At 38.9% G+C, this 17,577-nt stretch overlaps 1 protein-coding gene across 1 annotated transcript; it reads right to left on the bottom strand.

Annotated features, from left to right (window-relative positions):
* Positions 1-1,173: 1,173 nt before the first annotated feature.
* On the bottom strand, positions 1,174-17,577 carry AS3MT (arsenite methyltransferase). The gene is made up of 11 exons (XM_063102983.1): positions 17,479-17,577; positions 17,265-17,305; positions 16,829-16,956; positions 15,259-15,409; positions 14,804-14,940; positions 14,028-14,097; positions 12,798-12,879; positions 11,296-11,427; positions 10,831-10,973; positions 8,080-8,214; positions 1,174-1,408 (listed from the first exon to the last, which is right to left on the bottom strand). Coding segments are annotated over exons 1-11 (1,128 nt in total). The 5' UTR covers positions 17,480-17,577; the 3' UTR covers positions 1,174-1,300.

Below are 17,577 nucleotides of genomic sequence, written 5' to 3'. Positions count from 1 at the left end.
TTACAGGTCTAAAAATTCCCAAACCCCTAATCGAAAATCTCTTGGGCCATGCCAGCTGTCCCGTTGTTCTTTTCTGCACTGAGCTCAGAGGAAATGTTTAGGATTTTCTTATCAAAACCCTTCACTGGGTGAAGGCTGTTATTAAAAGACTGAACTATGAGCTCCTGATGACAAGGACCATGATTTATACCTTTCCGTGTATCTCCACAAGGTCTTTAAGTACAACTGGACTTCAATTTATTTAATCATCCTTGAACCTTTCCTTAATGGTCTTATTTTTTTTCTTTAACTACAGAAACTAGAACTAAATCTAACACTTTCTTACAAGTATAACCAAAGTGCCTTAGAAAGGAAAAGAAAATCTACCTTTTTTACATTTCCTAGCTCTCCTTTTTAAAACTTACCAAACTCTTTTCCTGATCTAGTTAGGATTTCCTATAGATAAGCATTATGTCATCTGTCATTTGGGTGAACTGAGGTTGAAGAAATTTATTATTCATTTGTTTTTTTAATTCAATTGCAAAAAGAAAAAAGGGGGGGAAAGGTGTTTGATTTAAAAGACAGTTACCCCAAGAACTCTCCTACCAAATTTGATTTGGCAGTCTTTTTGCATGATTAGCATAATTTCAGAAGGAGCTATGTTGAATGGGAAAAGATAAAGCAGAGTGCAAAAAGTGATATTTAGAAAAAAAGATGTTTTTCCTGAGACCCCCTGCCAACTGTTACTTCCGAAGCCTTGGCCAAGCATTAAGATGGCTTCTCAGTTCCACTTCTGACCACTAAGTGGCACCAGAGCTTTGAATTAGTTAAGAAATAGAACACCTGTTTTCTTTCTTTCTTTCTTTTTTTTTTTTTTTGTCTTTTTGTGACCAGTAAGGGGATCGCAACCCTTGGCTTGGTGTCGTCCGCACCGCGCTCAGCCAGTGAGCGCACCGGCCATCCCTATATAGGATCCGAACCCGCGGCGGTAGCGCCACTGCTGCACTCCCAAGCGCTGCACTCTCCCGAGTGCGCCACGGGGCTGGCCCTAGAACACCTGTTTTAACTTGTCTTTAGGTAGGTGTTTCGCTGTAAACCTTTAATTAATACCTCCTAAAAATAATTCATTTATTTTTATATATTTTTTAATATTTATTGAATCAAAAAATAATTCATTTTTTTTATCAATGATCTAGAATTTGGTGCCTTTTTGCCATTTAGTTTTTCTTATGGTCTGTGCTATGGAGAAGAGCAGATTAAAAAATGTATGCAAATCATTCTTTAGCCTCTGTCCACTACTGTGATCTAGTCAGCTGTAGATTTAGCAGCTTTCCTTGGTGCCACAGCACCTGCCAGCAACATCAGGGGCACATCTGGACTTCATATTTTCAGACTCTTCTGCAAGCTGAAATGGATCTGTGATTATATCCTGTCAAAAAGCAAACCAAAATGAAAGGACAAGTTAAAGGTGTTTTGATGTGCCCAAATACCAATATTCTTGTTTCATTTAGGTTGATTTACATAGAAGGGAGATAAATTTTATAATTCCATGGGTTCCTGGGAGTAGCATCAGTCATTCTGCTACAAAGGCATTCTATTCCTGAAACTTCTAATCAACTTATTACTAACATCAAAGTAAAGTTCATTTAAAGCTTCTTAAAGATGGTACTTATTGGGCCAGAAGAGTTGAATTTGCTCAGTTGATTTTGTTTTGTGGGATTCCTATTTGCATGTGCCCTTTAACCCCGTGGAACTAAGATACTGAAATACTAAAACTTCTTCCCTTTCCTTACTCTAATCCCCAGAAACGTGTGCAAGACAAGAAAGTAAATCCCAGATACAGGGCCATCATTAGCAATTGCTAATGTTCAGATGTTGAGATTGCCAGCAATAGCCAGTCAGATCTCAGAACACAGTAAGTGAAGTTTTCAAAAGACAAGACTGCAGTCTGTTTTTCCTCCTTTCACTTCCAAATGAGATACCTCCAACAGTAGCACTAGAGGGGCCAGACAAAAATCAAGCACAAAGATAGGAAATCAACAGGAACTTAAAGAATAATAACTAATTCATTAAATACAAATTTATACTCATAGTATTTAATGCTGGTCACTGCAAATAGAACAGTTTACAGGACAGGAGCAGAGTCTACCCTCATGAAAATGACAGACTTGTGGACCATTCCAATTACTGAAGTAACCTACTGGTGGCCTGACCTTTCGGGACCTCAGTTTCCACCTTTCTATAAGGAAGAGGTCTGCCTGGATCTGGGCTCTGTCGAATGCAGACTAGCATCTTGCAGGAGATCTGCAGGCCTGGAAGAAAGGCAGCTGGGCTGGTTGTTGCTGCCAGGCCTTCACATCTACTGTATTCCCTCCTCTCAGTGTTCTGGAACTCCTTCTTGGAAAAGTTAGCCTCTCCTCTTTTTCACCCAGAAAAATGACTTTCCAGACCCTTCTTCTTCCCACTCAATGTCCTGTCTACCAGTGGGAGATAGTAATATCAATATCATTTTCAAATGCATCCTCCTAGCACTAAAAGATCTCAAGACCAGGGCCGGCCCATGGCTCACTCGGGAGAGTGCGGTGCTGATAACACCAAGGCCATGGATTCGGATCCCTACATAGGGATGGCCTGTTAGCTCACTTGGGTGAGCATGGTGCTGACAACACCAAGTCAAGGGTTAAGATCCCCTTACTGGTCATCTTTAAAAAACAAAACAAAACAAAACAAAAAAACCTCAAGACCTGAGGGAAATAAAAGGTGGGGTGTCTGGATAAACAGTCCTTTCCAGCACCAACATCCTGTGATTCTGTGAAAAATATAAATATGGAGAGGCTGTGCAGCACACTGGTTAAGAGTGTCAGCTCCAGAATCAGACATGGGTTCAAATTCATCACTTTCTGGCTGTGTAACCTTGGATTAGTAAATTAATCTTTCTGAGCCTCAGTTTCTTCATCTGTAAAATGAGGATAAAAAGGGTTTTTGTGAGGACTAAATGACATGGTCCCTTGAACATACTAACTGTTCAATAAAAGTTAGTTCCTCTATATTATTGTTATTGTTGTTAATGCCATTACCACAATTACTATTAATGAAAGCAAGACAGTCCATAGCACAAATTCTATTTGCATCATTTCAGATGCTGCAGTGTTTTAATAACAATTATTTTAGTAGCAAAATACACTTTGCCTGTCAGGATTAGAAAGAAGAAAAGAAAAAGCAGCAGAAGGGCTCTCAAAAACAATCTTCACCTTTCATTACTCTGTTGAGGCAAATACTGACGGAAAACATAAGTACATGCAGTTCCTAATGGCCACCTGCCTGTAGTGTCCTTACTTCATGGTTTACCTAAAAGTCTTCTGGTGGCTGGCTGGTTAGTTCGGTTGGTTAGAATGCAGTGTTTTAACACCAAGGTCAAGTGTTTGGATCCCCCTACCAGCCAGCTGCCAAGGAAAAAAAAAAAAAAAAAAACTTCCATAAAAAAGATAAGAATGTCCTCTCCCAAGAGCACAAGGCTAGACTCCTAGGTCACACAGCTGTTTTAAATTTTAATCTTCCTTCAGTGTCATTTATTCCCATTTCAAAAACTTGGAACTGGATCTAACTTGGCACATCTGCAGGCTGAAGGAAATTAGGTAGAATAGTAAGGAAACTGTATGTTGGGATGAACAAGTGCAAATACGTAAAATTTTACAATTCATATCTGAGGTCAAGAACCCTCCTGTGCATGTGCTGCACGCACACTAGGAGGGAGAACCAGGAGAGAGACACCAGGAGAAAATAGTCTTCTGCAGAAGCCACTCCTTTAGCCACATTTTTTTACAGCCAGAGGACACTGGAAATGTTATGGCTGGAGGAAAGACTTTTTTTCTCTGACATCGTTTATAACCAGTATTTAGGAAATCAGACTACAGCAGAATGAGAATAATAAAAACATTTAATATAAACATTGATTCTGACAAGCAAGGTTTTGTTATCAGTGAACTCCCAAGATTTTCAAACTACCAATTTCACATTTGTGAAATGTTTAATGAACTGAATAGTCAAAAGTCAAATCTCTCTAGTTTCCCCAAAAAAGTCAAATCTTTCTAGCTTTTTGGAAAAACAGAAGAGTGACAATAGCAGAGTGCACAAGAATTTAATAAACCAAAGAAAAGAAATCATTCTTCAGATCTACAAGTAGCTTCAATACTTAGCTTGGGCTAGATTCATGCTGGTAATACTCACTCCAGGATTTTAGCTCCACGATTCTTATCTTTCGGGTTCAGCTAACCTTCCCCAACTACAAATTTACCACTTTTGAGTGATCTCTAAATAAGCTTTACTCTTAAAGACTGCTTATAAGGTAACAGAAGAAGGAGAAAAAGGCACAAGAGTTACTTGTATATCAATGTACACTCAATGTATCCAAAATTACTACAAAAAACAAGCAATAGAAAGCAAAAATTCATGGAGAAAAATTACAGAATTCCTGAGACCAGGAGAAAGGGTGTGTGGGAGAATCCTAAAAGAATCCTGCAAAGAATCCTGGTCACAATTCAAATACTTAAAGCACAGTCCCAAGAGACCAAGAATCTTAATAAGTACAAATCCGTAATTATAACTGCTTCTCTTTCTTGGGTATGTATTATGTGCCAGGCATTGGGTTAAGCATTTCACACATATCATTTCATTTGATCCTCACAACCTGAGGAAAGAAAGTGATTATTACCTCCCCATTACACACAAGGAAACTAATAGGGAGGTTAGATAACTTACCCAAGATCACACTTAAGTGGCAAAGCCAGGATCTGAACTTAGTCTGTCTGACTCCAAGGCCTGTGTACTTAAACCCCACACGATGCCACCATCCTGCCACAGCAACATCGTATTTTATTTCCTTGGGATTCCAACATTTAATACCTTGAGGTGCATCACTGTTATGACCTTGGAGAATGTCGGGAGAAGTTCTATCAGCCAAGAGTCTTGAAATACATCACTAAGCCTGTTCTAAACATTATAATATTATAAATTAGTGAATTAATTAAAAATAATTATAATAGCATGAACAGGGGAAATATAAAAATATATGAGAGAGAAAGGAAAAGAATGCTAGTATCATAACTACCCATCTGCCTTGTTCACAGGGTAGTTGTGAGAGATTACATAAGACAAATTGTGATAAAATGCTTTAGAAAATACTATTCCAATATTTCAGTTACTAACATAATTCTAAATATGAATCTAAAATAGTTTAGAAAATAATCATTTTAGAAGACAGTGGAATATTGGCCCAAATACACTTTTAAGAAATTAGGATATGATGAAAGTTACCATTTCAAAACAGTGGAGAAATGATTATTTAATAAATGAAATAGGGGCCGGCCCTGTGGCTCACTTGGGAGAGTGCGGTGCTGGGAGCACAGCGGCGCTCCCACTGCGGGTTCGGATCCTATATAGGGATGGCCGGTGTGCTCACTGGCTGAGCACGGTGCGGGCAACACCAAGCCAAGGGTTGTGATCCCCTTACCGGTCACAAAAAATAAATAAATAAATAAATAAATAAATAAATAAATGAATGAAATAGGAAAATTTGAACTAGTTAATATTTGGAAAAAAAAGTCACACTCATACCTCAATATTTATTCTAAAATAAATTCCAGGTGGATTAAAAATTTAAGTGTGAAAAACAAAGACATAAAAGTACTAGAAGAGGAATGTTATACAGCCTTAAAAAGAAAGGAAATTCTGACACATGCTACAGCATGGATGAACCTTAAGGACATTGAGCTAAGTGAAATAAGTCAGTCATAAACAGATAAACACTGTATGATTCCACTTGTGTGAGGTGCTTAAAGCAGTCAAATTCATAGAGTCAGAAAGTAGAATGGTGGCCTCCAGGGGCTGCGGGGGAGGGGAGGATGGGGAGTTATTTTTTTAATGAATACAGTGTGTCAGTTTTACAAGATGAAAAGATTTATGGAGATGGACAATGGTGATGGTTGTACAACATTATAAATGTATTTAATACCATTGAACTATGCACTTAAAAATGGTTAAGATGGTAAATTTTATGTTATGTGTATTTTACCACAATAAAAAAATAATTAAGAAATTTAAAAACTACTGAAAGCACCTTGGCAATGGATTCTTAGATATGACACCAAAAGCACAAGCAATCAAAGAAAAAATAGATAAATAGGACTTCATCAAATTAAAACCTTTTGTGCATCAAAGGACACTATCAGAGTGAAAAGACAGCCCAGAGAATGGGAAAAATTTTTATAAATCATATATCTGATAAGGGTCTAGTGTCAAGAATATACGAAAAACTCCTACAACACAACAACAAAAAGAAAACCAACCCAATTTAAAAATGGACCAAGGGGCCGGCCTGTGGCTCACTCGGGAGAGTGCGGTGCTGATAAAAATGGACCAAGGACTTGTATAGACATTTCTTCAAGGAGGATATACAAATGGCCAATAAACACATGGAAAAATGTTCAGCGTCACTAATCATTACAGAAATGCAAATCAAAACTACAGAGAGATACCACCTGACACCCACTAGGATGGCTACTATCAAAAAAACAGAAAATAAGTGTTGGAAAGGATAAAGGGAGATCAGAACATTTACACATTGCCGACAGGAATGTAAAATGGTATAGCTTCTATGGAAAACAGATTGGTGGTTCTTCAAAAAAGTTAAACGTAGAAGTACCATAAGACCCAACAATTCTACTCCAAGGTATAGACCCAAAAGAACTGAAAATAGGTACCTGAACAAGTATACATAAATGCATATTCACAGCAGCACTATTCACAATAGACAAAAAGTAGAACAATGTCCATCAACTGGTAAATGGAGCCACTGAACCATACATTTTAAAATGGCTAAAATGGCGAATTTTATGTTATGTGAATTTTATCTCAATTTTTAAAAGTACAAAGAAGAAAATATAGGTCAATTAATAACATTCACATAGGGTAGGTCTTTCTAATCATAACATCAAAGGCAGAAACCATAAAGGAAATACCTATATAAAAAATGAAAACATCTATTGGGGGGAAAAAGGAATTCAAAAGATAAATGACATGCTGAGAAAAAATACTTGTAACATGAAAGAATCTCTTATAGAGCAATTTTTAAAAAGGCTAATACACACTGTAATAGAAAATGGTTAAAGGCATTAGATAGGAAGTCCACATGGGTGAAATATAAATGGTCGATAAATATACCAAAAAGTTCAAAATATACAAAGTAAAACAACAAATTATTTTCTGCCTATCAGACAAGCAAAGATTTTTTTAATACTACCCGATATTAGTAGAGTGCAAGGAAAAGGTATCAGGTAGGCATGTAGACTGGTACAATCTTTCTGAAGAGCAATATGAATATCTGTATTAAAAGACTTAAAAAGACTTTAAAATATGTATGTATAATTTGCATAACTTTTTAAAAAGTAGCTCTTAACCTTTTTGTATCTGGACCCCTTTGAGAACCTGATGAAAATAATACATCCTCCCCTGAGAAAATATACATACACACAAATGATTTTTTTTTTTCTTTTTGGCTGATTAGTACAGGGATCAAACCCTGGAACTTGGTGTTATCAGCACCACACTCTAACCAACTGCTAACTGGCCAGTCCCACACATAAAATTTTTTTTTTTTTTTTCTTTTAAAAAGATGACCGGTAAGGGGATCTCAACCCTTGGCTTGGTGTTGTCAGCACCACGCTCAGCCAGTGAGCAAACCGGCCATCCCTATATAGGATCCGAACCCGTGGCCTTGGTGTTATCAGCACCGCACTCTACCGAGTGAGCCACAGGCCGGCCCCCACACATAAAATTTTAAAGGGTTGGTGGATTCCCTGAAGTCCATTCATGGATGTATCAAGTTAGGAATATCTGACTTACTGTCAGGATTGAAAAGTGAAGTTATGAAATTAATTCAAATCATTTTATAGATACCCATTTTAGAGATAAAAATATGCTAGAAATAAATTGGCCAACTGCAAAGAATAATGATTTGTTTATTGCTTTAGTAGTAGGCTGTGGCAAGCATGATGATTTTTTAAAAAATGGTTCTCTGTTGGAGGTAAGGAAAGCCAAACAAACCTTTGATTCTAAAGTAGAACAGCCTCCAGATGTTGGCAACTTCTCTCCAGCTGGTCTGATCAGAAAGTCTTGGGCAAATCGTGAATTCTTTAGGATAGCTGCTGTTTCTTCATCCACTTCAACAGCTTCACCTTTCTAAAGGGTAGCATAAAAAACACATATTAAGAGATGCCCCTTTAGTCTCAATAAAAGAAAAATGCCGTTTTACTAATGAGTGGCATTTCAAGATAAAAGACCATACCTTCCAACATGGTATTCTCTCATGTTCAGATCCTGCAGCTAGTTTCATGTTTATTTCCAGATGGAAGGGACCAGTGTTATAATCAGCTTTTCTTTGGTGATAGCACTAAAAAGGGATACTCATTGCTCCAGTGGCTAGTCTCTCCTTAGAGACAGATGTAGAAAACTGTTCTCTGAGCTTTACCTTATTCATCACAAAAATGATGGCTTTGGACAAAAGATAAGTTGGCGAGGATGTGGAGAAAAGGGGGACCCTTGTACACTGCTGGTGGGAATGTAAATTAGTATAGCCATTATGGAAAAAAGAATGGAGGTTCCTGAAAAAATTAAAAATAGAACTACCATGGGCCAGCCCGTGGCTCACTCGGGAGAGTGTGGTGCTGGTAACACCAAGGCCCCGGGTTCGGATCCCATATAGGGATGGCCGGTCCGCTCACTGGCTGACTGTGGTGCTGACAACACCAAGTCAAGGGTTAAGATCCCCTTACCGGTCATCTTTAAAAAAAAAAAAAAAATAGAACTACCATAAGATCCAACAATCCCACTGCTGAGTATATATCCAAGAGATATGAAATCAGTATGTCGAGGTATCTGCAGTCCTGTGTTCACTGCAGCATTATTCACAATAATCAAGATATGGAATCAGATGAAAGGATAAAGAAAATATAGTATATATAAACAATGGAATACTGTTCAGCCTTAAAAAAGAAGGAAATCCTGTCATATGCAACAACATGGATGAACACGAATGATATCATGTTAAGTGAAATAAGCCATGCACAGAAAGACAAATACCTCATGATCTCACTCATTTGTGGAATCTAAAAAATTTGAACTCATAGCAGCAGAGAGTAGAAGGGTAGTTACCATGGACTGGGGGTCGGGGTTGGGGGATTGGGGAGATGCTGGTCAAAGCACACAAAATCTCAGTTAGGTGTCATAAGTTCAAGAGATCTACTGTACAACATGGTGACTATAGTTAACAATGTACTTATTGTACACTAGAAAATTGCTAAAAGAGTAAATTTTAAGTGTTCTCACCACAAATAAATAGTAAGTAGGTGAGATAATGCATATGTTGATTAGCTTGATTTAGCCATTCCACAATGTATGCATATGACAAAACATCATATTGTATACCATAAGTACATACAAGTTTTATTTGTCAACTCAAAAAATAAATAATGGGGGAAAAATTAGGGCTTTGGACTAGAGGTTTTTAAAGTGCACTTCTATGAGTCACAGGATGTAAAGGGCCCATGTCTTGGAGTGAACACAGGAGATTCTGGGCTACCCAACCCTGCTTCTATTAGAAAAGCTCATATATTGGGGTTATGGAAAGCAATGCCTGACATACAGAAAGTACTGATGTTTTAAATTAAATTTTGCTTTAAAAAATTATTCTATTTAAAAACTTTTCTTTTGGAAACCACTAAACCAGATGGATGGTTCTAAGGTCTTTAACTCTGATTCTGTGAATCTACTGTGGAAGGCAGTACATCAAGGAACAGCACACCGGTGAAAAAGCACCAAAGAGAGTATTTAAGAAATCTGATATGCTACTTGGACCAAAAAATTCAGAAGGAAACACTAATTCTTTCCACCTTTGGAACAAATAATGACTGTATTTTCTGTTTACTAAAATCTCAGTATGTACCATTTTTTGCTATATTATTGCTAATCCTTACAGAAATTCTATATTATTGCTAATCCTTATAGAAATTCTTACTAATCCTTGTAGAAATTCTGCAAAGTAGGTATTATTATCCCTACTTTTACAGTGCAGCAAACTGCAACTCAAAGAATTTTGGTGACTCATTCAAGTTTTTACCAAGTGATAAATAACAGAGACAGAATTTAAACCCAGGTATCTGATTCCAAAGCCTGTACATTTCCATTTGCAGAAAACAAATCCTACTATACAAAGAGCAGTAGAAACACCAATTACTGTCATCATTAAACACTAAAATTCCTTAATTCCATGACACAATTAAACAGTTGAAGAATCATTATGCAGCACTCCTGGTCTTTTCATCCCACTTCTCTATAGCGCCATTAATCCAATGTCTGAACGAGACTTCTCATAAAAAAAAGTTCTTAGGTGTGATAATGGTATTGTGGTTGTGTAGGAGAATATTTTAGAATATTTTATTCTTAGGAGATGCATGCTGAAATATTTATTTGTTTATCTATATATTTATTTATTTATTTGTAAGTTTTGTAAAGTTTATTGGGAACCAAATGTGAAGATCAACCTGGGAGACACCGTGGACAAAATCATAAAAGTGCTCCTGCATGCTGAAATATTTAAGGGTGAAACCTCATGATGTCTGCAACTTATTTTCAGTGGTTCAGCAAATAAAGAAATAAGTACACAAACACACACAAATTTAAACACACACACAAACAAACCACCAGAAAAGTGAGAAGCAATTCAAGGTCAAGAAAAAAATACCTGGAGCAAGGGCAACAGTAGAAAGAATGCCAGAAGTCCTGGAAATTTTTATTTACCTTAAATGTGAAATTTGTATCAAATATTAGTTCTTTTTCATGTCCTGTGATTCCCCCATTGTAAATAACTTGGCATCTTTTGGCTGGTCCTGTCTTACGGTGTTTGAAGAGACGAAAAGTTGCAGAAACAAAATGACAGTCACCTAAAAACAGAATTTATTCATAGTTTATCTCCAGCACTCCAACAGCTATTGGTTTGCTCAGGAGATGAGGAGCAAACATATTATAAACATGATTTTCTTCTTTGCATGTTTATCTTTCTGGGCATTTCACTGTATTTACTGAATGACTTCAAAGTGCTTTAGCAAATATTTTTGGCAGGTTACTATTATACAGGAGACAAGGTGGGTCTTCCCAGATGATACAAAGTCTCCCTCAATGAGATTCACTCAGAAGACACTTCCTAATCACAGAATTTGAACCATTCAGGTTGCAGTTATAATAGTCCCTGCTGTTGTTTCTTACCAATAATTCTTTCTAGTTCCTTGTTTTGAATTGTAATGAGATTGGCAGTGACCAAACGTGGAAGACAGAACCCAATTTTTTGGGCAAGGATGGCAAGATCCTTCCAGTACAAAGCACCACCCAGACATTCACCTAAAAAAAAAAATCACAGACCAACCAATACTTAATACAGTATTAAGAGTTACTCTTCTGTATAATGATTGGGACATGGTATTCGTTAAACCATAGTTCCTAGAAATAAAAGCTAACCTGAACATCCCCCCAAGGTCTAGAAAGTAGTGGTTAAAATGGGGTATGCAGGGCTAGCCAGTTAGTTCACTAGATTATAGCGTGGTGCTGATAACACCAAGGTCAAGGGTTCAGATCCCCATAATGGCCAGCTTTTGTCAAAAACAAAAACAAAAACAAAAAAACCTGGGTATGCTAGCTTATGTTCTCTGGGAACCATTCTTTAGGATACTCATTAATGTAATTGTTCTATCTAGCTGTGATCATAATATTCATCCATGTATTAGGTCACATTCTGAAAAGTACTGTTATATGAATAAAACAGAAAAGAGAAATTATAAAATTGCCTTTAACTCCAGATTAATCTCATAATGATCAGCTACTAGAACAATAACTACACTAATGTTCATAAGGCATTTTAGAGTTTTTCCCAGGTATAAAGATGTTCATAGAAGTTTTATTTATTACATTAATAAATTGGAATCAACCTAAATGATCACCAACAGAGAAATGGTTAAAGTATGGTACAGCTGTACAACACAGCTGGATAATACAAACATTTTTTAATGGTTTTAAAAATCTTTAGACTTAGGAAATATGCTAAATAAACAAAATTAAAATACTAAATTCTATATACAGTTGCTCCCAATTTTATTACGCACACACAGAAAAAAAAACTAGAAGAATATATACTAAAATGTTAAAAAGGTTACCAGTGGGTTAAATGATTTAAAGTAATTTTTGTGTGTGTGTGTATTTTCCAACTGTTTAACAATATCCATTTATATTATAAAATAAGAAAAAAGTTAACAATTTATTTTAAAAGTAAGAACTTTTTGTTTCATAGTCAGACTGACCACAAGCATGCATGTATCTTCTCACCCTCCAGAGACCCCATTAAAATGACAATAAAGGAATAAACACAATAATAATAAGAACATAAGGGGATTAAAGGGCATCAGCTCTAGAACAGTTGCTCATTTCCACACTACAATTTTCAAAGTATTTTTCACATTAATGATCCCATTTAATCTTCATAACAGCCCTATAAAGAAGATTGTATTATTATTTACATTTTACAGTTTGGAAAAGAATGACTGGAACAAATCAATTAAATTGTCCAAGGTCACATCACTTTTGAGTGGCAGAGGAAGAATCCTGGCATAATCCCATGTGATCCCACATCACTTAGCCTCATACTGGCTATTAGCAGAATGGAGCTCTGCACATGAACAAGCATCTGCCTTAAAACAAAACAACGCAAAAACACCTACCCCATAAAATTTTGTTTGTCCTGATTTCTTCTGGCAATTCAAGGCTAGCATAGACGTCACTGAAATATAGCTCCCCACCATGCTGAAACAGAGCCATATTAGTCCAAACAAGGTTAAAGATTACACTGGTCCCAGATAACAAAGAAAGGGATGAGGGCACAAGATCAATTTAAAAAACCATCAAAAGGTTTTGAGCTCACCCTTTGTGAGCAAATAACAGCTACCTCCCTAGTTGCAATCAATAAACAAGCACCAAGATTTTTTTTCAGTGCCCTATCTAGCAAGTAATAAAATCTCTTTCCAAGAGTATCTCTCTCCTAAATAAAGATACTTAAGTTACCTAAGTGTTTAGCCAATCTGAACCAAATGCAGCCCCGTGGTGGTGTATCTCTTAACAAATTATATACCGTATCCCTTTAAAATTATATAACTTGTTGTAGTGTTGCTATTTACTTTTAGAACACCACATTATATATTTAAGATATTGACCTTAAAATCTAAGGCAAATGAGTGATCAAGAATTTAAGATTTTATTTAGCTAATTTCAAAAGCCTGTAGGTCTAGATTCTGCAATAATGTCTACCCTTTATAAGTACATCTTGGTAAAGACAGTGACCTGGTCTTTAAAATGGCATACTAACAAAGACATTATTAAAGCATTTCTACATAGATATTTTTATTTGAGCTCTACAACAACCCTGTTAAGCAAAACCTTCAGAATCTTGTATCGTGTATCATGAAGATACACATCTCATGAAACACATGAAGGCTGTGGAGCTCCTGCAATTTTCCTTTTAGAAAGTAGTGAATGTAAAAGTTCCACCTTTAACTTCCCAATGATCTGAAATCATGAGAGAGAATAAGTAGCCCTGAGAAACACTGTGCATGCTAAAAGAAAGTATATTCATAGCAACCTTTAGTAGTCAGTCCAAAGGTTCCTGCAGCTCTGCAGATGCTATTCTAGGATCATGTACAGCAGCAAACAAGAAGAGAGGCAGCCAGTAAAGCAAATATCTTAACATGTTCAACGACAATTGCCACCCTCGGATTTACTGCTTTTTGCAATCTGAGAAAGAAAAGAATCCCTATCTAGGGTATTCCTGCCACTCCTTTTTTAATTTGGTGGACAAATTAAGAGTCTGAGCTCTCTGTTCAAGGGGGAAAGAACAGGACTGATCCCATCAGCTCTCAGTGATGTTTAAAGATCATTTATCTCACTCTTCCCCTCACCTTCAGCACTCGATATACTTCCTGCAGCACTTGTTGTTTATCAGGCACTAGGTTAATAACACAATTCGATCTGAAAAAGAACAGATGGAATGTCAAACACATCTGCACAGTACTCAAGAGATCTTCAAATCCTTTTAGTCCCTAATGGTGGCTCCCACCATTTTGCCAAAGCTACACCATTCTTTCTGCCTCCCTCTTCTTTTCCCCTTACTCAACTTTTTCCCAAGATAAGGGACACAGGCAGAGTGTTTAAAATCCCAATAAACTGTTAACAAACAGAAAAAAATATATGATTCTTATTTGTTTCTGCCCTGATGTTCACCATGCAACTAGATGAAACCTGGTACCAGATGCCTGCTGCACAAGGTGTTTCTCATGCCACACAGTAAATAGGCTAAGTTCTTTAAAGGCAGCTTTCTTAAGGCTGTCACTTGGGTGTGATTTGACAACAATTCAGAGGAAAAAGAGAAACACAGAATCCTATAATTTGCCATGAAAATAATACTAAAGGTAACAGGTCATTGTTATTGTAGAAGCAGACTTAGTGCTCTTGATGGTCTTTTGTGCTCACCAGTTTATGGTTCAGTTTAAAGTAAGTCCTCTCTTTGGCTAGTGTGTTTTGCTGCCAGTGGGCTACAAGCAGCTCAGATCAGCTCCCTCCCTTTATTAAGACTGCTAAGTCTAGTTTAACACCCTAAATTAGTCAGTTCAGCAAAAAGTGATGACATTTGTGTGAGAAATGGGCTAAACATGTAACAGTAAGAATAGAGACCTACACAACAATATCATAACTCTCATTCTTGAGTCCTGCCTCTCCCAACTTCTCAATGTAGCCATGAATAAAATTCACATTGGATGCCTGGAAGCCATATTTTTCCATATGATAGTCAAGATACTTTTTAGCCACTTCCACCTAAAGGAAGAAAAATATAGATTTGATAATCAACATTTTTAAAAAATACACTACATTTTTCCTAAAATTTTCTTATTCCTAATGGAATATATTTCCCCTGAGCTATTCTGGGTAAGTATACAAGATCCTATGGACATGTGGGACATTCTGCAGCTTGAGACATAAACTCCTTGCTACATGGGGTTTGCTTGAACAAATTCCTCATTCAATAACAAAATCTTTCAGGATAGATGGTAGAAGAGTCACAAAGGAAACAACTTTATCTCTAAAAGAATGCTTTCAAGAATTTTTTGCTCTGTGTTCTCCAAATCATCTTACCTGGTCTTCAGTCATATCTATTCCAGTGACATGTCCATTCTCACCAACCAGCTGACTAAGTGCATAGCAATCTCTGCCACTTCCACAACCCAGATCCAAAATCCAGCAGTTTTCTAGACACTCAGGGATGACCAGACCACAGCCATAATACCTGGGAAGGAAAAAATATATATTCTTTTCTCTAGACACTAGAAGAGGTGGAACCACTAAAACTTATAAATCCTTACTTTCTTCCTTCCTCTCTCCCTCTTTTCCTTCCTTTTTCTACCATTCATTCATATTTCTACTTAGGTGTTTAGTCTCCTCCACTGAACTGGAAGCTCCATGCAAGGCGACTGTATCTGCTGTACCACAGTATTGTTGGTCACTGTACCAGGTGTTAAGACTTAAATAAGCCATCTAAAATATTCGTTGACTAAATATATTTTGGCATTAGCTGACCATCTAATTCAAGTACAGGACTATGCTAGTTAGTGAGGAAGCAATGTAAGAATATTTCTGTCCCTTAGGGGTATTTACTCTAATTGCGGAGGTAAAACAGGAGCACAGAAAACATTTTATGATTTTTTTGAAAATTTATTTTGGCAGCTGGCTGGTCTGAGGAACCGAACCCTTGACCTTGATGTTACAAGTCTGTGCTCTAACCAACTGAGCTAACCAGCCAGCTCTATCTTATGATTTATTACCTGATTTATTGACAAACCAAGTGGCACAGGGAAAAAGTGCTGTAGCAGTTTGGGGAACAGGGTGCTCAAGGATTAGAGAAGGCTTCATGCAGTAGGTAGAACATCAGTGAGGTGTTGGATGGGCAGAGTTTGGAAGGTAGAAAAGAGATGGAAGGCATTCCAAATTGATAACTGCTGGATGGGCAGGCAATGCTGATGGCAGTGAGGAAGGGAAAGGTCAGAGGTGAAAGAAAGTGAGCCGAGCTGCCGGGTACCATTCAAGCCTTATTAAAGGAAAAGAATCTGCAGGGCTGTGCCCAAAGTGACGGGCTGCCCCCAAAATGGGGGACAGCACTAGGTGTCGGGGTGGTAGAGCTTATATAGGGTGCCAAGGGCTGGCTGATACCATCAAGGAGGGGCATTATGCTAATGAGGAAACTATGCAACCAGGGTGGAGAACTGCGCCCTTGCAGAAGCAAAAGGGTTTCTGTTTAAGTCAGGAGGCTGCTCCTAAAGGGATTTGGGAAGGGGTTTGGTGCTGGAGTGGAAGACAAGGCCGGCGGCTATTTTGTGCTTACTGTGTGCACAATGGCACCGGTCACATCCAAGATCCATCAAGAGGGAGCCAAGGCTGGTTAGGAAGGGCCGAACTGTGGACAGTCTTGAATGTCAAGTGCAAGAGTGTGAATGTACCCTGTGAGTGAAGGGTAGGAATGGAAGGGTATCAGTGGAGCTTCTTCAGCAGAGTAATAACACAATCGATGCTGAGTTTTAGGAATTTTACAATAGACAAGGCAAGCTGCATGGATTGGTGGGAATGAGTTAATCCCTTAGTGACCGGCATCGCTATCTGTTGGAAAAGATGCAGCCTGGGGTCTTCGTGGGGACAGCACAGGGCACTCTACCTCAAGGCTACTTCTTCGTGTACATTCCGCAGGGCCTCCTGGATGTGCTTGGGGACTGGCCTGGCTGCGGTGACACAGGCATTGGTCTGGAGGTCCGCTGATTTCTTCAGCACCTGTCCGTAGTAGATCTGACCCAATGGCCAAAAGTGGGGTGGAGGGATGGGGAGGAGGAAAAGCAGAAGCTGCGACTTCAGGGCCAAGGCCCCGTCCCCACCCCACCCCCACCTGTCCAGGCTTGGCCAACCTTTGCTCCCTGAAAAGCTCTAGGCCCAGAACCTGCCCCGCCCCGACCCAGGGGTCCCGGGCAGCGGGGGAAAGGGAGCGGGGCGCGGGCAGAGTAATAACGTGACCTTATCTACGTAACGTCTTCTACAGGCTCAGGGTTCCCACCCAGCCCAGGCTCCACCTCGGCCGTCCTAGACGCTCCCGTTCTCACCTGCACATCCTTCCAGATCTCCACGTCGAGCGGGGCGGCCACTGCCGGGAGGGGAGAAGGAGGCTGAAATGGCGCGGGTGCGGAGGCACCGGCGCGGGGGCGCGGGGACCCGGGCGCGACGGGAGGGAGGGGGGCTGTGGGGCGGGCGGGGGGCGGGGCGGGCAGGACGCGGGTCCCGCTGCCGGGGGCGGGGTGGCGAGGGGCGCGCCCTTACTGGCCTCGGACTCCAGCACTTGGGTCTTCTGCGGCCTGCTCCGGAGCTCGAGAGCGCCCGAGGCCTCGACCCGGGGCAGGGGTGCCTGATCCTTCGGAC

Source organism: Cynocephalus volans, chromosome 7 (assembly GCF_027409185.1).
Source record: "Cynocephalus volans isolate mCynVol1 chromosome 7, mCynVol1.pri, whole genome shotgun sequence".
Classification (NCBI taxonomy): Eukaryota; Metazoa; Chordata; class Mammalia; order Dermoptera; family Cynocephalidae; genus Cynocephalus; species Cynocephalus volans.
Note: the sequence above shows the minus strand (reverse complement) of the source record. Positions and strands in the feature narration are given on the sequence as shown.

Bases quoted from the DNA above. Each gene is read 5' to 3' on its own strand.
- AS3MT (XM_063102983.1), bottom strand. The intron at 14,941-15,258 runs GTAAGATGATTT...TTCTTCCTTTAG, and splicing joins TAGATATGACTGAAGACCAG to GTGGAAGTGGCTAAAAAGTA. The intron at 12,880-14,027 runs GTGAGGGGAAGA...GCTCTGTTTCAG, and splicing joins AAGTATATCGAGTGCTGAAG to CATGGTGGGGAGCTATATTT.